Genomic DNA, 22,210 nt, shown 5'->3' with positions numbered 1-22,210 from the left:
CTAACCAATGTCAGATAGTCTATATATCCTATCCCCTGAAAAAGCTACAGGCTATTATTTGTGCCTACCTATTTAATAAATGCACACCTAGTTCTGTAGATACCTTTCAAATGTGGAGATTGTTAAAGAGCACCTTAGTCATAAGTAATGAGGAGGACATTGCAATTTTTTTTCCAAAAGGGAACCAGTTTTCTCCTACAGTGATGTTATGCTTGATGTTTTAAGTATTGAACTTACAAAACAAAACAAAAAACCCTCAGGAGCTACTGTGAACTGAGTGTAAGTGAGTCCATTAAAGAAGTGGCAGGCCAAACAATTTCCTTGATGCATCCCCAAGTGAGATGCTTCAGTGTTGGCTGTTATTGATTACATTGAGAGCTGCTGGCAGAGTGCAGCATATAGATATGGAATGATTTTGTACCGTAAGTCTTAATTAATAACTATTAGAATTTAATATAGCTATTAGAAGGTACTGTAGAATATTAGGGCACCTAGCTTTCTTTCATTAATTTGTCTTTTAATTAGGAAGAACAGTGATAGATATTCCTTTTTGCAACATTATGTGACTTATATATTTAAAGTTCAAATTTTACTGTATTATGGGAAGGACCTGAATTTTGCTTACCTTAAAAGCTTACTGTTTTGGAGTGCCTGGATGGCTCAGTTGGTTAAACATCTGCCTTCAGCTCCAGGCATGATCCCAGGGTCCTAAGATTGAGCCTTGCATTGGGCTCCCTGCTCAGTGGGGAGCCTGCTTCTCCCTCTCTCCACTCATGCTATCTCTCACTATCTCTGTTTGTCTCTCTTCTCTCAAATAAATAAATAAACCCACTCCCCCCAAAAAAGATTGCTGTTTTCTCTAGGCTACTTCTGTTTTATACCATTGCCCATTTTATGTTTAGACATTTAAATTCAGTCTTTAAGTAGATGGTTTCTTCTTTGATTATATATGTATCCATTGGAATACTTTCATAGTACTCAACTAAAAGGTGGCTTAAGTGACAAGTGTTTATCCTCTCACAAAATGTTCAGAGGTAGAGTCAGCTCCAGGATTGATTGATTAAGCAGTGGTATCAGAGCTCTCTATTCTCTTGCCTTTGCAGTCATGGCACAGAATAGCTACTGCTTCTTTACAGGATTCACATAAAAAATCAGGAAAAGAAGAACTTGTCAAATATTTTTTTATTTGGGAAATATTTCCCAGAAGCCCTCAGACTTCTTAGCATCTCAGTGGTCAGACTAGACCAAGACTCATCTTGAAGCCAGTCATTGGCAAAGAATGTAGTTGCGATGAACTTGATCTAATCACAGTTTCATCCCTTGGCTAACGACGGCAGGGTGCCTCCCCTTGATCACAGTTGCTACCATCAAAGCACCAAATAAAATGAGCATTTTGTTGGCAGGACAGTTGGTGAGGGATGGCTATGGCCGTATTTTACCGTGGGGGATTTAAATCTATTCAGTTTCACCAACAAAGGCAATAGAAACCTTCTTTGTATCTATACTTATTTTTCTTTGACTAGTAAATTCAGGGATAGGATCTCACAGGTACATCTAGAAAATATGCCCTAAGATGGAAATTCTCTGTTTTACCATTGTAATTACTGAAATTTTAAAATATCACTCTACAGCAACAAATGGTCATTCAGAATGCTTGCGGCTACTAATAGGAAATGCAGAACCACAGAATGCAGTAGACATTCAAGATGGAAATGGACAGTAAGTTCTAATGATTTTTAAATTATTTTTAAGATGTGTGTTGAGGGGCGCCTGGGTGGCTCAGTGGGTTAAAGCCTCTGCCTTTGGCTCAGGTCGTGGTCTCAGAGTCCTGGGATTGAGCCCCGCATCAGACTCTCTGCTCAGCAGGGAGTCTGCTTCTCCCCAACCCCCACCCCCTGCCCCGCCTGCTTGTAATCTCTGCCTGTCAAATAAGTAAATAAAATCTTTTAAAAATAATAATAATATGTGTGTTGATCTTCATGCTTTTGCCCCTGTTTTAGTAAATCTATCATGATATGTTAACTGAATAGCATCAAGTGTAGTTTTCTCATCTAAGTATACTTTAAATTTGCATCACAAAAAGACATGTTTAGAAAACAGGACAACACGCTGTTTAATTGTTTTTCATGGAGTGGAGTCTTAGGTACTTAACACTGAACCTATTCCTGTTGTTGCCCAGGACTCCTCTGATGCTATCTGTTCTCAATGGGCACACGGACTGTGTTTACTCACTGTTGAACAAAGGAGCAAATGTAGATGCCAAAGATAAATGGGGAAGGACAGCATTGCATAGAGGGGTAAGCAAAAATGTTCCCATTGCCTTTAATCAAAAATTTCTTAGGATCTCATTTTCCCTAAAACTAAACTAGGCTGTGTTTATTTTTCTTCATCAGATATTTACTAAATAGTTTTGGGTCACTAATTTTAAACAGCTACAAAACACAACTTAATTTAGGAAACAGTGTTGGAAGAAAATTTAAAAACCCCAAAACCTTGAGTAGACTTAATGTCCATTTTACTTTTTCTCATTATTACAACTATTTCCTTACACATTTTTGTCTTTTCCCCTTTGCAGCCATTCACCTTTTTTGCCTTCATTGTTTTTACTGATTTATAAGTTCCTTTATTCCTGTTTCTCATAATACTTGTGTTTTGACAAAGTTACTGCTTTACATGAATTTTTAAGCCTTTTCCAATAAAAACACTTAATTACTAAAAAAAAGATAAATGCTTTAATTGATGGACAAATATGGGGAATACAGACTTTAAAAACTTTTTTAAGTTGCTACATAGTACCCAAGATAATATATTCAAATACCTACAAATACTTTTTCTTTCAGGCAGTTACAGGCCATGAAGAATGTGTAGATGCATTACTTCAACATGGTGCTAAGTGCTTATTTCGAGATAGCAGGGGCCGGACACCTATACACTTGTCAGCTGCCTGTGGACACATTGGTGTTCTCGGAGCCCTTTTGCAGTCAGCAGCATCTGTAGATGCAAACCCAGCCATAGCAGACAATCATGGATATACAGCACTTCACTGGGCCTGCTACAACGGTTGAGTATAAGTTATAAATCTACATTAAATGCCTGTTAATGTACCAAACAGAGACAAGAAACTATAATACACTATGATATTATGAATATTTATTAGGCAACTGTGAGATCAGTAGGAACATAGAAATACTATACCTATGTAGTTGTAAGCTTACTCCTATCACTTGTCATGGTAAAGCCAAATATCTTTTGATATAAACTCATCATTAAGTTTGAAATTTTTCTTAGATCTTTGCTTCAACAGGTATTTTTGCATTTTTAACATACTTCTATTAATATTTACAATGTCCTTTATATATATAATATGCTCATAGTTTGATTTTGTTCTTTTTCTTTCTAAGTGTACTTGTATTAGGGGGGAAAATGTAGCAAAAAATAAAAATGTATCACATTCTAAACTGAAATCTGTATATGTTTTCTGAGTACGTTGCAAGATAGATCCTTCTAGCAACAGTAACATGTATGCTCCACATTTTAAGGGACTAAAATCTTAGCAGATCACAGACCTAGAAACTTAGAAGCTTTTATGGTTAAGTTAACTTTGCTACACGATCAGAACATATTGACCTTTGGCTTCCTAGAAGCTCACAGCCAGTCAGTCCTTTTATAGGTGGGCTTACTGACAATCACTCAGAGAAGTATAAAGCTGTTTAAGGTTTAAATGTTCAAAGTGAAGTTTGGCTTATGAAATGTCACTAATTAAGGTAATTTAAGCGAGGAGGCATGTTGAGAGATAATGATTTTTTTTCCTTGCATAGGGCCACAGATCTGATCATGTTAGAAAATGCTAGGGTACATTATGTACATTGTAAACATCAACTCTATAAAAGTTTGGGCTTAGGGCTTTAGCAGGGATAAGAGGGGATTTTTAATTTGTTTTGAATTTCACTGTAGCATTTAGATTACTCTTCGTTTTGAGAGCATACCTGAAAAACTAGTTCACAATTCTAATAACTTTCCCTCAAATTATTAAGAAAATATGAATTACCTCTTGATATAAATATTGACTTACTTAAAAAATAAGTATAGTATCTGTTTTAAAATCCAGCTGACTGCCTCACCAGAGAGTTGAGGTTTCTCCCTTTCTGTAATGTGCTCCTTCATGGTTCTTTTACTAGAGAAATCTTGATAGATAATGTTGAATCACAGTGAAAGGGGAGAAACCTGAATCTTGCAAAATTATAGTTAATTAAATATTTTATAAGTATTTTCTAAAATGCAGTATTTGAATTTTCGTATTAATCCTTGCGCCAGAATTGAGAGTTCTAATCTTTTGCTGTGAGGAAGTTTTTGTCTCTTCTTGAGTTTTGTTCTGTGATGACTATTGGGCATCCATCATCTCTGAGTACCGTCTCTGGTACCATTTGTTGGTATCATCAAAACTTGAATAGTTAAATGTATTGCTAATTCACAAGCTCAGTTTAGTCTGTTTCATTTTTACTGCCTTAGATCCCAAGCCAGAACAGTTTTGAAGATTAAAACCTTTGGATTTCAACTTCTTTTTTTTCTTTTATGCTCAGTAAAATTGGTATTTAATGAATATAGTGAAATGGCCAAAGACTAGTCCTGAATTTAAAAAGATAACTATATTTTGCCATTGGAGTTTGATTTTTTTTAATAATATAATGATATTTTGCAAGTATGAGGAAAAACAAAACCATCTAATATTGTAAGGAAACCATACAGATGGGAGTTTTACCATACTACAGATGTGAGTTTTATTTAAGAAATGAAACTAGGGTTTTTTTGTTTTTGTTTTTAGAGAGGGCTGGAGAGTAGCAGAGGGAGAGAGAATCTTGAGCTGGCTCTATGCCCATCGCAGAGCCTTTGTGGGGCTCAGTCTCACAACCCTGAGATCATGATCTGAGCTGAAATCAAGAGTTGGATGCTTAGCTGACTAAGCCACCCAGGCATCCCAAGAAATGAAACTGTTTTAAAGCAGATTTTTATTGCTTGGTTCTTTTTTTCTTTTTTAATATATCAATGAGAAATAACCATTGTAAAAATCACAAAATAAGCCGTCTTTACTCGGGCAGGGCATTTAGTTGTAAATAAACTGCTCTTGTAACTGCCCTTTGGAGAGTTACTATTATGACATTTCTTTTCAGGTCTTTATGGAGAGCACTGTTTCCCTAAAGTGAATTCCTACTCTGTTACTGCTAAATTTAGATTCTCTAAGCACCTTGTGTACAAGAGACAAAACACAAAATTTTGCATGAACTACATGCTTGGTTGCCATTTAAAGATGATAGCAGATGTGTCTTAATTTTCAGACTGTAGCAAATTTGTGCATTCTGAATTGAGCTGAAAGGAATTAGATGTGTGTTGGCTATACAAGCAGTCTAAAATTAATACCATATTTATAGTCAGAAGTCTGTTTCGTAATGTGGCATTCTGAGAGTAGAAAATGTAAAATGGTTTTACTTCCACTAGTAATTATTCCATGGCTAAAAACAAAATTGGAAGCACTCTAACAAACCAGAAAACAACCTTTGTCTCAAAATTAAAATGAAATGATGACAAAGTTTTAGAAAAGAATTGGTTATACATACTACATTTAAAGTCCAGATTTTCAGTTTATATAGTCATTCAACACAGAACTTAAAGAGTACTTGTATTATCCCTTTGTTTCTTTTAAAAATTGATAAATGTTTTTGAAGCTCTAAATGTCCTTGGAATATCCCTCTGAAACATGAAGAGACCAGTTGTGTCATCCTTTCATAAATAAGGACACAAAGTTTTCAGCTTGATATGATTGCTGGAGGTAATCAGTAGCCCAGAACTCTCTTTTTGCAGTATACAGTCTACTCTGTAATTTTCAGACCTTTCAGTCTCATGATCTGGGAGTTAGAGCATCAATACTTACTATATTGGAAATGAGAAATGAAAAATTTGAGGATATTTATTAATTTACTTTAAAATAATAAATTCATTAATTATTAATATAAATAACATTTTTATAAAAAATAACTTCTTTTCAAAACAAAAAACAGGGGCGCCTGGGTGGCTCAGTGGGTTAAGCCACTGCCTTCGCCTCAGGTCATGATCTCAGGGTCCTGGGATCGAGTCCCGCATCCGGCTCTCTGCTCAGCGGGGAGCCTGCTTCCCTCTCTCTCTCTGCCTGCCTCTCCGTCTACTTGTGATTTCTCTCTGTCAAATAAATAAATAAAATCTTTAAAAAAAATAAAAAATAAATAAAATTTAAAAAAAAACAAAAAACAATTTTATTGAGAAGGGTGGTAAATTTCTTTACTGCCTAGTTTAAGAAAAGACTAATTTGCAACCATACCCCGGGGTTCCCCAGACTCACACCTTGAGAACTGCTATTCTAGGGTGATAGGAAACTCTTAAATCATGGAAACTTTCCATGGCTACTTCTTTGTAATGAGTTGATATTTGGAGAAAGAGTTAAAGCAAGTCTTCTCAACCTCAGCACTATTGCCATTTTGGCAAAAATCCTTTGTTGTGAGGGACTGCCGGTGGATGGAAGATGTTTAGCAACCTCGCTAACCTCGACCCACTAAATGAGAGTAGCACCCTCTTACCCCATGCCCAGTTGTGATGAGCAAACATTCCTCCAGACATGGCTGAATGTCTCCTGAAAGGCAAAATTGCTCCAGTTGGGAACCATTAGATTAGAGAAAATAACTAACATAAGATGAAACAGTTATAGGTTACCTAAAACTTACTTTTTTCCTGGTAAAAACAATTATAGGATAAAAATTAAGTTGAGCTATTATTTGAGAATGATAGAGTAACTAAAAAGAAAATAAATCTAGCATCACTTTGTTAGACAAATACTGAGTCATAGAAATAAATAAATAGCCTGTATAAGAATCTAATTTATTCCTTTTTTAAAATTAATTTATTTATTTTCAGAAAAAAACTATTTTTTCTCCATACCCAGTGCTCCAGGAAATCTGTGCCCTCTGTAATACCCACCACCTGGTACCCCAACCTCCCACCGCCCCCCCTGCCACTTCAAACCCCTCAGATTGTTTTTCAGAGTCCATAGTCTCTCATTATTCACCTCCCCTTCCAATTTACCCCAACTCCCTTCTCCTCTCTAACACCCCTTGTCCTCCATGCTATTTGTTATACTCCACAAATAAGTGAAACCATAATGATAGTTGACTCTCCCTGCTTGACTTATTTCACTCAGCATAATCTCTTCCAGTCTGGTCCATGTTGCTACAAAAGTTGGGTATTCATCCTTTCTGATGGAGGCATAATACTCCATAGTGTATATGGACCACATCTTCCTTATCCATTCGTCCGTTGAAGGGCTATTCCTAAAACAGGTTCCAAATTACTAATGAAGTAAATGATGCAACATTTCATTTGCAACAATTATTATAGCAATTGGATTTTAACTAAAATCCTTGCTTTAAAAATTAAGTAAAGAAAATCTGAGGTTTAGGTTTTTCCCTGTCTTCAAAAACTGTGGGCCTGGGAATCTGACTGGTTCAGTTGGTTGAGTGACTCTTGATTTTGACTCAGGTCATGGTATCAAGGCTGTAGGATCAGCCCCGTATCTGGCTCCACGCTCAGTCCGAAGTTTGCTTGAGATTCTTTCTTCCCCTCTCCCTCTTGCTTCTTCACCTGAGTTATTCACATGTGCACGAGTGCTCTCCTCTCCCACCCCACCCCGCCCCCGCCAGATAAATAAAATCTTTAAAAATAAATAAATAAAAACTATGGGCCTATCTATCAGTAATCTGTACTTGTCCTTCAACCCAGCAATACCATTTCTAGGAAATTATCCTACAAAAATATTAAAAAAAAAAATAATACAGGGAACCTGGGTGGTTCAGTGGGTTAAGTGCCTACCTTCAGGTAATGATCCCAGCAGGCTCAGAGTGGGGAGGGGGGTCTGCCTGTCCCTCGGGCTCCCCCTACCACTTGGGTACACTCACAAAAATAAATAAGTAAAATCTAAAAAAAATTTTTTTAAATAAAGTACTGGAAGATTTCATTACAGCTTGTTTGGTTATATAACAGATGCAAACTAGCAATCATTTCAAAATACATAATTAGAAATTAAAATAATTTATGATATACGTTAATGCTGTGAAGTTTTTCCAAAGATTCAAAAATAAGATTTCTATATGTTACTATAGAAGGATATGTACTATTTATTAAGTGAAAAGCAAGTTGCAGAATTAAAATTTTTCATAAAAATTTTAAAAGGAAGTAGTACATGTTTATGTGCATGCAGTTGTATATGCCTAGAAATTTCTTGAAACTGTTTAGGTAATAGTGGTTACAATCTACAAAATGGAACTGGAGATGATGGTGGGGACAGAGACTTGTACTTTTTCCCTCTAGACACTACTGTAATATTTGAGATTTTATCATTAGCTCATTACTAAAATCAAAATACTTACATTTTGAAGTTAATTATGCTATATAAATATATATTAATCTTAAAGTTATATTAGGCTATATAGGACATTTTTTTTAAATGATTAAATAGGGGCCTCTGGGTGGCTCAGTGGGTTAAAGCCTCTGTTTTCAGCTCAGGTCATGATCCCAGAGTCCTGGGATCGAGCCCCGCATCAGGGTCTCTGATCAGCAAGGAGCCTGCTTCCTCCTCTCTCTGCCTGCCTCTCTGCCTACTTGTGATCACTGTCTGTCAAATAAATAAATAAAATCTTTACAAAAAAAAAAAATGACTGAATATCTTTAACTGGTCATCATAAAAAGAATAGTGAGAGTAAATTTTTTCCCCACAAAACAAATATTTGTTGTGTCAGTAATAAACTGCTATAAAATTGCAAGAAGCTTCTGAATTTCAGGCCTTGAGGTCGTAATTTGGATTTTAAAACTCCTAGAGATGTGATGTTTAATGCGTTCAGTGAGCTCAGTTAGTTCTAATCCGCGTGAAGTTTTTTCTTATTTGTGTTAGGGATATGTGGGTATATTTGGGCAATTACCTTTTTTGGATTTTAATATCTGATTCTCATTTACTTATTTAGGTCATGAGACATGTGTAGAACTTCTTTTAGAACAGGAAGTTTTCCAAAAAATGGAAGGAAATGCTTTCAGTCCTTTGCATTGTGCTGTGTAAGTAAAGGCAGGTGAATCAGATTTGCTTTGACCATATAAGAAATACACCATTGCTGTGAGAGTGATCACTTTGTTACCTTACACAGGATAAATGACAACGAAGGTGCTGCTGAAATGTTAATTGATACTTTAGGTGCCAGCATCGTGAACACCACAGATTCAAAAGGAAGGTAGGAATTCAACTACCTAGAAAATAGCTTGACTTGCAATAGGAAAAAAAATTTAACTAAATTATATGGAAAATTAACTAGATTATGTAGAAGAATTAACAGAGAACCCATTATTAAATAAAAGTTGATTTTTATATTTGGAAGTATAAATTGTCATAAAATCTTAATGTTTATAATGTATTATAAATTACATAATTATATATTTAATTAATATTTATATGCAATATATAATTCTCATTATAAAAGGCTTTTTTATTACGATTTTTAGCCAGTCTTCCTCTTTAAAACTTGTAAAATGTAAGATTTTTTCTTTTCTTAAAGGTATGTTTTCTTAAAGGTATGTTTGTTACCGAAGATGATTATTAATAAATGTAACAGTTTTCTAAATATAAATAAAGGCTGGAGAAGAGTCCACCAGTTGTAACAGGTGGCAATATTGGGTCAGGATTTATTTCTTCTAAAATTTCGTTGGTGATGTAATTTTGTTTAGCAATTTTATGTTGTACTAGTTTAATTAAGGGCCTTTTATATTATCAAATACCAATTACTCTGGCAGAAATTATTAAGCTCCATTAAGCCTATTTGTATCGAGGCAATGATTTTATAGCCTAATATGTAAACCCTTGGAAATTACTTGTCATAAATTCAGGAATAATTTATTCTAGACTATGAGACAAACAGATTTAGTGAAATCTCCCTTTTTCTTTGTATTACAGAACCCCTCTCCATGCGGCCGCCTTCACAGACCATGTAGAGTGTTTACAGCTGCTTCTCAGCCATAATGCTCAAGTTAATTCTTTAGACTCTTCTGGGAAAACCCCTCTCATGATGGCAGCAGAAAATGGACAGACAAATACAGTTGGTAAAGACACTGATTAAGGCTTGTATTATTCTAATGCTATAATACTGTATTGCTTATGTGTGTTTAACTTATGGAAAACTTAGATCCCAAGCCTTCTGACTCTGTCAAATTTGCCACAGTTATCTCCTGAGATTTAAAACCTCTAGCTTGCTTTCAACCCACATTTTTATCTAGAGCCAAAATGTTTTCATTTGCCCTTGCTGATTAAACAGTCTTACTATAGCAAGGCAGTGTGGGATAATGGTAAAGACCCTGTCTCTGGAGTTAGATGGACAGCATATGAGTCCTAGTTTTACCAATTAAGTGACCTTATGACTCAATTTTTTCATTTTTGAAGTTTAGGAAAGTAACAGTGCCTACTTTGTGGGGTTATTGTGAGAGTATGAATCCAGAGTGTTTAAGGCATTATTTGAAATTTAGTAAGCTCTCGCAGCATAAATGTTGCTATTGTGTCTGTGACTTACAGGATAACCTGATGATACAGTGTGTATATTTTAGGTTACAGTATTTTTCTTAAACTTTCACTAGAGGGATATTGTTGTTTTGTATCTTTATATTTCTCTACAGTGAGTTTATTAGTAATCTAAGATATGTGCTCGTAAATATAAGACTTGATGTAATTTTTCCTGCCAGAGATGCTGGTTAGCAGTGCTAGTGCAGATCTGACTTTACAAGATAACAGTAAAAACACCGCCCTCCATTTGGCTTGCAGCAAGGTAGGTACACATTTTAAGGGTATGTTTTCATTGTTTATATTAACAGTGGCATTTTCCCCAAACTTAGTAAAGCTTTCCTACTGCACTGAAGTGAACAAAGCTAGAAATTGAAACCTCTCTACTGATCACTGGCATCAGATTTCTTGAGGGGGGAAAAAATTAACTGTCCTGTTAGGCACCATGATATATCAAAGTCTCCAGTGGGCCAAGTAAGTTTTGGAGTGTAAGTCTAAATGTAATCTCTCCAAACTTAAATATTCCTGTCCTCTCCCAACCCTATTCCACCAACACATTCAGACAAATATAAATATTCAGGGCATTGTTAGCCAAAAATATCTATGGCATGTATATGGTGATGTACATATTGTATGAACAACAGTTGAGGTTTATTGATTTTGTATATTTATTTTTAATGATAATTAAGTTTTTAAGAGTTATTTGCCATAATTTTAGGGTCATGAAACTAGTGCCTTGTTAATACTGGAAAAGATAACAGATAGAAACCTCATCAATGCAACCAATGCAGCCTTGCAAACGTGAGTATTTTCAGTCTGGTGTAAACCTGTTTTATGAAAGTCGACTAGAATAATGTTATTTGATCCCAGCAATAAATGAGGTAAAAAACTTGCCATGTATCTATAAACTAGAGAGATTTCAGAAAGAATGAAGTTCTTAATGTGAGCAGCTGTCTTTCAGGTGACCCCTTAGATCTTAGATCAGAGTCTCCCATTTTTCTCTTGCAATTTCCATTTGCTATTTTACGTTGAGTCTTGGTTTAAAAATAAATAAATTATAGTACTGGTTCCCATTCACATGTCAGATCTCTTGAGGGTCCAAAAACTAGCCACAGAACCTGTATAAATTTTTTCAAAGCCTATTGAAATTTGTACTATTTCAATTAGTGGGTTTTATTGTATATTCTATGTATTTGCCAACATCATTTTTTAAAACAACTTAAGAATACAGTTTATTTAGTAAAACCTTTTTAACCATTGAGTCTTAGAAGGAAGCAAACAGAAGGTATTGGTAAAGATAGATGGCTCTGGGGCCAGGGGATAGTGCTATGTTTATGCACGTTGGGGGGTTTGGCAGCGCACTCTGCACTTTGATTTTGTCCCCCATTCCCATCTATATTGCTGTTAGGATTGGGTTCCTCAATTTTATATTTCTGGGTCATCACAACTTAGCAAAAATGCCCTTCAACAACCAGAATTACAAAAGAAAGTGTGTGTGTGTGTGTGTGTGTGTGTGTGTACCTACTGAGGGCCACGTACCTATGTGTGTGTACACATGTATTTTTTTTTCTCCCAGACCTCTGCATGTTGCTGCCCGAAATGGGCTGACAATGGTGGTTCAGGAACTTTTGGGGAAAGGAGCAAGTGTGCTTGCAGTAGATGAAAATGGTAAGTAGTTATGTATTTTTCCTTAACCTATATTTTACTGAAGGTTTTATTTTCCTATTGATATTTGAAGTGAAATAAATGTGGATATTTTGTGTTGGTTAAAGAGGAGAGCCGAAATTAATATTGAATAATACCATGTGGCAAAGGAAATAAGGGCAAGAAAAATAAGAAGAGTCTGTATAAGAGATAAACTTCTGAATTTTACTACCTGGTTTAATTCATTCATCTTAGTATTCAGATAATTTGTTCGGTCAGCAAATACTTATCAAGGCCCTTAAGAGCCAGGTTCTTATCTAAAGTTAATCTTCAAGGATTCCTGGGTGGCTCAGTTGGTTAAGCATCTGCCTTGGATTCAGGTCAGGACTTTTTGTAGGACCCTTCCTAGATTATTCCCGTGTGTATAAACATTATTTCCCTCATCTTAAAATATCTTCTATATAAGGGGCACCTGGATGGCTCAGTCGGGGGCCGTCAGCTCAGGTCATGTTCTTGGGGTCCTGGGATCAAGTTTCCTGTTCATTGGGGAGTCTGCTTCTCCCTCTGCCCCTTCCTTTGGTTTATGCACTCTCTTAAAATCTTAAAAAAAAAAAAAAATTAATCTAACTATTCCTCAAGTACAAGTACTGCAAAACTGTACCCCTTTGCAGCACAGTTACTCAAGTGTTGACTTGAGGCGTTTGTGCTGCCACCTTCCCCTCTCTTATTCTCTTCTGAAACCCCTCACCGAGTCAGATCTTTGCTGCCACCACTTCTTTGCCCCCACCACACTGGTACACTGTCCTCAAGATCACCAGTGATCTCTACAATACTGAGTCATTTCTTAAGTTCTCATTGTACCTAACTTATCAGAATTTGGCACAATTGATTATTCCTTTTTCTTTTTTTTTTTTTTTACATGAATAAGGGTTTTAATATAGAATTTAAAGTATATAGGATATAAGGGAGTACCTAGGGATGTGCAGGTTGCAGTCTGCCATGGCAAGTGTTCAATATTTCCCCCAAATAATCTCCATATTTTCCTTTATACTGCACACTATTACATGGATAAATAGGTACAGATCACTTTAGGTTGGGGTAAGAGGGAGAGTCATTTGGTTTGATTATAGTACCCTTCTGTAGGTGAACCCAGTCTGCCTTCATTCATAAATACCTGGTTCCTTCAATTGATAACTGGGTGAGGGTTTGTAACTTTGCTGTTTTGATGGTTGGATTAAGTAGCCAGATTCCCTGGGACTGAAATTTTTTTTTTATAATTTTTTAATTAAGGCATAATTAACATGCAACATTAGAGTTTCAGGTATATACTTTTTTCTTTGTTAAACTTTGTTTACTTGGACACTTTTTTGTTTTTCACCCGGTGTTACTCGTTATTCCTTCTCAGTTTCTTTTGTGAAGTTTCTTCCTAACTTCTTAATATTTGAGGGCTCTGGGACTTGGTCCTTGGTTCTTTTTGCTTCCCCTATCTATATCCAGTCCTTTGGTTCTTTGATACAATGTACATGCTGAGAATTTCTGGATTTATATCTCCCGCCCAGACCTCTCATAGGAGGCTCCCGCCCAGACCTCTCACCTCTATAGAGATGTGATCTTTGCAGATCCAGCTGCCTAATTGACAGTACTATGTGGCTGTCTAATAAACAGCTCAAACCTAACTCGTCCAGAATTGAATTGACTCTTCTCCTTTCCCTGCCAACCCTGTTCTCCCCACAGCTTCCTGATCTCAGTTGTAATGATCCCATCCTTGTAATTGTTCAGGACAAAAACCTGGAGTTCTTGACTTCTCTTTCTCATACCCAGTGTACAATCCTTCATATACTACTGATCTGCCTCCAGTAGTTCCACCTTTTCTATGCTTACCACCCTGGCCTGGATCCTTTCAAAATATGTGACAAGATACTACTCATTTGAATCTCACTTGACTCACAGTAATCTTCAAGGCCCTTCATGATTAGTCCACTGCCCTATTTCCTCTCTAACCTCATCTCCTATTCTTTCTTCTCTCCATTTTGTGATCCCAGCCCCTACACACCAGGGATCTATGTGCATTGTGATCTTCATCCTGACTACTTTCTCTGCCTGGAACACTCTGTCCTCAAGCAAGTCTTTGAGTAAATTCCTTAACTGTTTCAAATCTTTACTCAAGTTTTATCTTCTTAGTGAAGCCTGTGGTGAACCGATTTATACTACACCTGTTATAGACTCTGCCACAGCATTCTCAGTCCTTGTCATCCTGCTCTTTTCTTTCTGCTTTCTTTTTTTCCATAAAGCTTATCTTCAAATAGATATATTTATATATCTATTTATATATAATTTTGCAAATTATATATAATTATATGTAATATATGTCTATATTATATATAAATATTATATTATTTATATATTTTATATATAATATATAAATATACATTATATATCATTTATATATCTATTTATATATAATTTAGTTTTTTATTATGTCAATTGTGTGTCTCCCCCACTAGAATGAATAGAAGCTCCACAGTGCCAGGGAGTCTGTATCAGTTGCATTACTGTTATATTCTAAGTGCTTAGGAGAGTTCCTGGACATGATGAGTGATTATTTACTGGGTGAGTGATTGTGCCAGGCACTGTGCTCCGTTTTGAAGATAGGATATATAGAGTAAGACTGTCTACTTCTTTAAATGGAGAGTATAAACAGGCTGTTACAATGCACTGAAAGTGGTTCATTTGGACTAAACTTAAAATGCTGTGAGAACAGGTAAGACAGTGTTTGAAGTCTTTTCTTACAGGATCAGGGAAGGCATCCCCCCCCCCAAAAAAAAAGGGGACCTGTAAGCCGAAATTTAAAGGACAAGTAAGAGAGTGGGGAGAGAGCTTTCTAAGCAGAGAGAGTGGCATATTTAGAGATAGAGCACAGGACCAGTAAAAATTGGAGTTGTGCCAGAGCCTCTTAGATTAAGTGGCAAAGGATCTGTGCACTGGGAAGTTAGCAGTTAGTCTGAAGGAGAGAGCAAGATTAGAATGGGAAAACAAATAAATGTTTGCAGGTGAGAGAAGGTGGTAACCAGAATTAAGGTAGAGACACTGGAGATGAAAAGATATAAATGTTTCTAGAGATCTTATGGAGGGAATCATTGGTACTTTGTGAGAGAAGTCTCATACCTCCTGGCTTGGAGTGCTGTGTGGATGGGAGTGCCATTGTTTAAGACTGGAAAGTAGGAGTAAGAGCTAGATTCATACGGGGGCACGAGAAAATTTCACTGGAAGCTCCCAAGTGGATAATGGGACGTACGGATCTAGAGACCAAAAGCAAAATCTAGATTGGACATAAAGATTTGGGAATCATAAGTATGTATAGTCATGAGATCCAAAGAAGTGAATGATATCACCTGTAAGTTCAGACTACAGAGTTTTAAAAGAAATTTTCATTTTCAGTAGATCAATTTCTGGAAATATAGCTACTCTGGAAATACTCTCTATAGAGAGTAAAATGAGCAGCCTAAAATGCTAACTTTTTATATATTTGGCCACATAATGAGACTCGGAATCATTAGCTAGTATTCAGATCTTTGTTGATCATTTTCAATATTTTTTATATTTTTTTCCTTATAAATAAACAAAAGGGATAATATAACAGATGATAATGAAGGTCATCTGTGATCACCTGGGTATCTTCTAACACACTTTGCAATGTGAAATAGTAATCAGGACCCAGAGTTGACAAGTCATAGCAATATATTTCCATGGATTTTCTGGAGGAACAAAATATTTTATACCTGCATGGGATAGATTAGACCCTCATCCTGAGGCAATTTGCTTCTCTTTTCTCTTTAGCTGACCCTGTCAACTCCATGCAGAGGAGAGGAGCCTGCTTTTTGTCATATTCCAACTGTAGAACACTTCTGAGATACTCTTCTCCCCCTCCACCCTTAACTCTGATCCAAGGCATCGTGGCGTGGCTAAAGGATTGTTCTGCCTGCCTGTTCTGCAGTCCAGCAGGCACCCTCAGACTTACAGAACTCTTGAAAGAGCTCTTTCATTTTGAGTAAACAGGGTTTAATTTAAAAATGCACACCCGAGGCACCTGGGTGGCTCAGTGGGTTGGGCCTCTGCCTTCGGCTCGGGTCATGATCCCGGGGTCCTGGGATCAAGCTCCACATTGGCCTCTCTGCTCGGCGGGGATCCTGCTTCCCCCCTCTCTCTGCCTGCCTCTCTGCCTACTTGTGATCTCTGTCTGTCAAATAAATAAAATGTTTAAAAAATAAAAAATAAAATAAAATAAATGCACACCCTTCAGTCACTCCTGCCAAGTTTGCAGGAGCATCAGTTGTTCCCTTTGACCCTTAAAAAGGGGGAGAGTTTTGAAGGGAAAAAAATGTTTCTTCCTTCTCAAGGCTAATAAAGCATGGATAAAAATATATATAAGAGAACAGGAAACAGCCAAATGTCCAGTAGCTAGAATGGATAACTAAACTATGGTATAATCACAACAATGGAATGTATAAACAATGAAAATGAATTGACTATAGTTATATACAACAACATGGATAAATCTCACAGACATAATGTTAAGTGAGAGAGGTCAGATATAATATATACTATATGATTCCATTTATATTCAGTTCAGAAAAAGTCAGAACTAAACTATAGCATTTATGAATATAACTAAAACGAAAGGCACAGCCATGATTACCATATAATTCAGGATAGTAGTTACCTTTATGGAAGAGTAAAGGGGTAGTGAAGGAACATGTGGAGCTCCTGGTTTGCTGGTAATACTCTCTTTCTTAATCTGGATAGTGGTTACATTAATGTTTATTTATTTTTTTTTTTAAGATTTTATGTATTTGATAGAGATCACAAGTAGGCAGAGAGGCAGGCAGAGAGAGAGAGGCAGAAGCAGACACCCTGCTGAGCAGAGAGCCCGATGGGAGGCTCGATCCCAGGACCCTGAGATCATGACCTGAGCTGAAGGCAGAGGCTTAACCCACTGAGCCACCCAGGCACCCCTTGACTTAGGAGTTTTTAAAGTTTACCTGTTTATCTCCTGTTTTTCTTCAGTGTTGTGTGTCCCTAAGAGAAAAGTTGATCAACGGCCAAGTGTCATTCCATTCATTGAACACACATCTTTGAGCACCTGTTCAGTGCTTCTTCATGAATCTGTACACATTTAGATTTCTCAGTATGTAAGCATTAAATATAACTACAAATTACTAAGATTCTTTCACCACTCTGAAGCAAGCTTGATCAGTCTAAGAGTTTTTGTTTGTTTGTTTTAATTTTAGTTCTGTAACTTCTGTGAATTTAGGTAGTTATGGATAAGTTTTGAGATCTTGGAGAAATCATCCATCTCTGGGCCTCAGTTTCCTTTTCTGTAACATCATACACACACATACACACACACACACACACATCCTCCTCCCACCCTAAATTTCTAGGACTTTACTCTTTTCTGCTGATTGGAAATTTCTGAATCATTCTATTAAACCAATTTATCATAAGCCAAGTAATTTAAACTGTCTAGAACTACAGGCCATTGGGCTTATTATCTTATCTCCTGATGTTTAATTACTGAAATTTTATCTTTAATTCTAGGCTATACCCCAGCTTTGGCCTGTGCCCCCAACAAGGATGTGGCTGATTGCCTCGCTCTCATTTTGGCCACCATGATGCCTGTCTCGTCAAGTAGCCCTTTATCATCCCTGACTTTCAACGCCATTAATCGTTACACCAACACCTCAAAAACAGTCAGCTTTGAAGCCTTGCCCATCATGAGGAATGAACCTAGCTCCTATTGCAGTTTCAACAACATTGGTGGAGAACAGGAGTACTTATACACCGATGTGGACGAGCTCAATGACTCTGATTCTGAGACCTACTAAGAGGCCGAGCCAGAGGTTTGAATGAGGAGTTCGGACACTAACGCTTCAGATTGTGCTTTTTCAGGAAAAAGGCACTTTCTGATTCACGTTATAAATGCAACCTAGGAGGGAAGATCGCAGAGTGAGCAAATAAGAGAAATGTGATGACATTAGGAAGAAGAATTTTAAAGGCAAGTTTTGCAAAAGGAACTTCTAGAATCTTGAAATAGACTTGACCAGAGGAAAACACTTTGATGTCAAGTTACTTTGTGGAATTGTTTAATTTGGTTTTGCAGTGCCAGGAATAATTTGGGACACTGTGCACCCTAATCTGCTTACACAAGCAACACTATTGTTAAAGAACAGATAAGAACACTAGATTTAAATTTTACCAGTAAAACTACAACTAAATTTAAGGGCAATAAAAGTTTGATACAGTAGGCATTATGTGCACAGCAAATTGCCAAAGGACCAAGTAACTTAAAAGTTTTTAATAGAATGCCATTTTGTGGAAACCAGAATAGGTGAAATGAGACATTATCTAAACCAAACTTTAATATTTCTGAAAAATGAAGCTGAGATATGGTTTTAAATTTTGATTTTTTTTTTAAAGAAAACATCTGAAAGCCTTCGAATACTGTATTAAACCATGAGAGAAAGCAGATGTATTTTTACATTTTTTCTTCTACATAAAAATTTAAAAATTCCAACTTTTATAATATTAGAATTAAAAACCAGCTGACTGAGTGCAGTCAGGGTGAAAATACTTGTGATGTAGACATGAGATATATTGAGGTCAGGCCATCGTTGGCCAGTTTTGAATGGTTTAGGTTTAAAATTGAACTATTTTTGTTTGAAAATGTAAAGAATTTCCTAGAAGAAAATTTCATGAAATCAAAAAATAGATTATTTTCACCCTGTTGCAGCTTAAGTGGTCCTGGGAATGGAGTTTTTGACCTTGCTACTTTGGATGGTATACCTTCATCACTTATGTTAACTTTCGTGCCTCCACAATGGATTTTGGGGGATTTTTGTTTTCATTGATTAGTGAATAATCAAAAAGGAAAAAAAAATCCCTTGTTATTGATAGTTAACATTATCAGTCTCTTGGAAGGCATTTCTATATTGGGTCCTATTCAGATTTAAACAAGCTACTACTTGGGGAAAGAAGCAATTGCCTGCTGAATTGGAAAATTGCCTTTCAAATAATAGAGAAAGGCTGACATTTAGGCTTTTAAATGACAATTGATAAGGTTCTGCTTTTACTGTAACTGTCACTTTCCCAGTAAGAATGATTTCACATATGTAGGGGGTCTTACAGATCTGGATAAAGTTCCATAAATTTTCACAAAATGATACCCAATTTCATTTTATCCTTTTTGTATTGTGAAACTGGAAACCTTATGACATTGTAAATTTCAGCTGGTTTTTCTGAATATAAAGTGTGAAAACACAGAACAGTATTTTGATCTATTTGATAATTTTGTGGGGTTTTTGAAGAATTAATGAGCATGTACATAGAAATAGTGACTGCTTGAATACTGTATTTACTTGCACTCTTTCAGTACATCAAGATTCCTGTATATTTTAGAGTATAATAAAACACAGATGTGAGTTGTATTTAATGAATAATGTATTTGTATCTGTGCATATTACCTAAAAATCTATAAAGTTTCTAGGGCATTGACTACTAGATTTTAAGCATTTTTTCTAAAATATTTACAGAAATTATAAATGTAATCCTCCATCTTTTCTTTATAATATAAAGAAGTCATAATGGACCCTTCCTAATTATTAGTGGTAGGAAGGTGAATTTGCATTTTAAAGACAGTGGACTACATTTTCTATTGTACCTTTTGGAAAAAAAAAACAAAAAAACAAAAAAAACTTGAGGATTCTAAAAGTATGCATATGTGTGCTTTCTCTTTCCTTTTAGGAATTCTCTTCTGAATTCCCTGAGGGAATTTTCTAGAATCTCAGAATTGAAAGAGACCTGAGGTTCATCCAGTCTAACCTCTTAACAAATGCAGGAGTCCCTTCTACAAGGGTGATCTTTCCACCTTGAACACTTCCAGTGACTCTACCTCACCAAGCAGTCCATTCAGTTGTTGAGCAGCTCTAACTGTTAGAAAGGTCTTCCTTAGATGGAGTTGAAGCCTCCCTCCCGGTAACTTCTGTCCTTGGGCCCGGGTCTCTGTCCTCCAAGAGAACACGAAAATGTTGGAAGGATGAATCTCACGCCTTCTGCCATGTCTTCTCTTTTACAGGCTGTTTGACTTACCTGCTGAAGTGATTTCCAGAAGGACTCATTAAACACAGATTTACCTATCTAATGAAATCCAAGGTGTAGCTATAAAGTAACAAGCTGTTTTTAACTTGTCCTCACACATGGCAGAACTTAAATCTTGCATCACTTTATGTAAATGATGCTATTACTGAAAATATTTGTGAGGTGGCTCTTTCAATTGCTTACCCACTAGGAAGTCTGTTTCATTGCTTTGTGATCGCATTTTGTGATAGTCTATCCCCAGCTTGATCAGCCACTTCCTTTGGTCTGCACCTAATGAAGGGAAATCCCAAACTACTGGTCCAAATAGTATTTGAACAGCCCTAGTATTGTTGGAGTACGTACATGGACAACTTCAGTGAATGAACACAGCAGCACAGTAAGTTCCTTTATAGTTACACCTTGTATGTCAAAAGCATTCAGGCCCTGCTCTGTAGTGGTTTTTATACTCAAACAGAACAGAAAAGCCTGTTTGCTTTTTTAACCTCTGCATGAAAGATGACATCTGAAATATCTGATGTGTATTATAATAATACCAGCTTCTGTTCTAGAACTACTTTGGGGGAAATGGTGGTAATAGCAAATGACCTCCTTTAACAAGACACTCAAACAGTGCCATTTAGTTCAGGAGCTCTAAGTATAGCCGTCAATTTGGGGTTTAATTTGGCTTATATTGGACCTTTTAAATGAAATAAAGTTTTTTAATGCAATAAATCAAGTGTCTTTCTTTTTTATATGTAAACTTCTTTCTCTTTTAATGTGTAATATTCCAACGAGTTTTTAACCTTTCTTTGAAAACTTGACGGCTTCTCAATAAAAAACTTAAAATTTAGATGAATCTACGTGGGCTTCTCAAATACATTCATTCAACAGATACTTATTGCTTGCCTGCCATATACTAGAGGGTGGGAATGGGCAGAAAGTGAGCCTAGAAATTGTGGTGTCCTCTAGGAGTTATAGTCTTCTCATGGACATACACCTGAAAATAGAAAGTATAAAATTGTAATTGAGGTAGAGATGAACTGCTAAGGAAGGTCAGAGAAAGATGACTTTGGAAAAGATCAGAATGGGCTTCCTGGAAAAGATGACATTTAGGCTGGGCACTGAGGAATGTCAGCTATGCTTTGAGCAGGTGGAGAAAGGGGCAAATACCATCTTAGGTGAAAAGAACAAAATAAGTAGTTTGTAAAATGGGTTGGTGGGAGAGAGAGGATGGAATAGGTGTCAGCATTTAACACTTCAGAGCACAAAAAGACCATGCCAACCTACAAAAGAGCTAATTATACACATGTACAGAGATGAGATAACAAAAGTGAGAACAAAAAGATATAAATAGGTGACTGGAAGAGCAGGCAAAGAGGACTTTAATAACCTTGCTCAAAATCATCTTATGCTGGTAATAACTCAGAATGCCTCTAAATGTTTATCACGTACTGGGTAAGGTTGTAAGTAATTGAAATACATCTCTTAATCCACACAACTATCTGTGAAGATAGGTACTATTAATAGTACCATTTAACAGATGAGGAATGAGGCAGAAAGGTGAAGTAATTTGCCCAAGACCACCTGGCCAGTAATTGTAAAGCCTGGATTTAAATCTGGGCAGTCATTTCCATAGTCCACACTCTTAACCACCTAACAACCTCTAACGTGTTTTCTGGTCCTTTTTGAAATTGATACTTTGGAAGTTTGACCACATGCTTTACAACTAAACTATGTAAGTTCCTTTCTGTTTTGTTCTCCTAAGTCACTAATATTAGAAGAAACATAAATGTGACTACAACAGATGTTTATTGCATATCT

At 36.3% G+C, this 22,210-nt stretch overlaps 1 protein-coding gene across 7 annotated transcripts in view; it reads left to right on the top strand.

The window, feature by feature from the left end:
• The window catches only part of ANKRD28 (ankyrin repeat domain 28), a 205,301-nt gene extending 184,180 nt beyond the window's left edge, over positions 1 to 21,121 (top strand). For all 7 annotated transcript variants that reach the window (XM_044252504.1, XM_044252505.1, XM_044252502.1 and 4 more), the window contains 10 exons: positions 1,632 to 1,719; positions 2,180 to 2,297; positions 2,841 to 3,060; positions 9,039 to 9,126; positions 9,216 to 9,299; positions 10,016 to 10,161; positions 10,795 to 10,877; positions 11,331 to 11,413; positions 12,189 to 12,280; positions 17,855 to 21,121. In XM_044252504.1, coding sequence (XP_044108439.1) covers positions 1,632 to 1,719; positions 2,180 to 2,297; positions 2,841 to 3,060; positions 9,039 to 9,126; positions 9,216 to 9,299; positions 10,016 to 10,161; positions 10,795 to 10,877; positions 11,331 to 11,413; positions 12,189 to 12,280; positions 17,855 to 18,141 — 1,289 coding nt within the window. In that variant the 3' untranslated portion in view covers positions 18,142 to 21,121. The remainder of the gene's footprint in view (positions 1 to 1,631; positions 1,720 to 2,179; positions 2,298 to 2,840; positions 3,061 to 9,038; positions 9,127 to 9,215; positions 9,300 to 10,015; positions 10,162 to 10,794; positions 10,878 to 11,330; positions 11,414 to 12,188; positions 12,281 to 17,854) is intronic.
• The last annotated feature ends 1,089 nt before the right edge of the window (positions 21,122 to 22,210 follow it).

Source organism: Neovison vison, chromosome 6 (assembly GCF_020171115.1).
Source record: "Neovison vison isolate M4711 chromosome 6, ASM_NN_V1, whole genome shotgun sequence".
Lineage (NCBI taxonomy): Eukaryota > Metazoa > Chordata > Mammalia > Carnivora > Mustelidae > Neogale > Neogale vison.
This window is presented reverse-complemented; position numbering and strand designations above follow the sequence as displayed.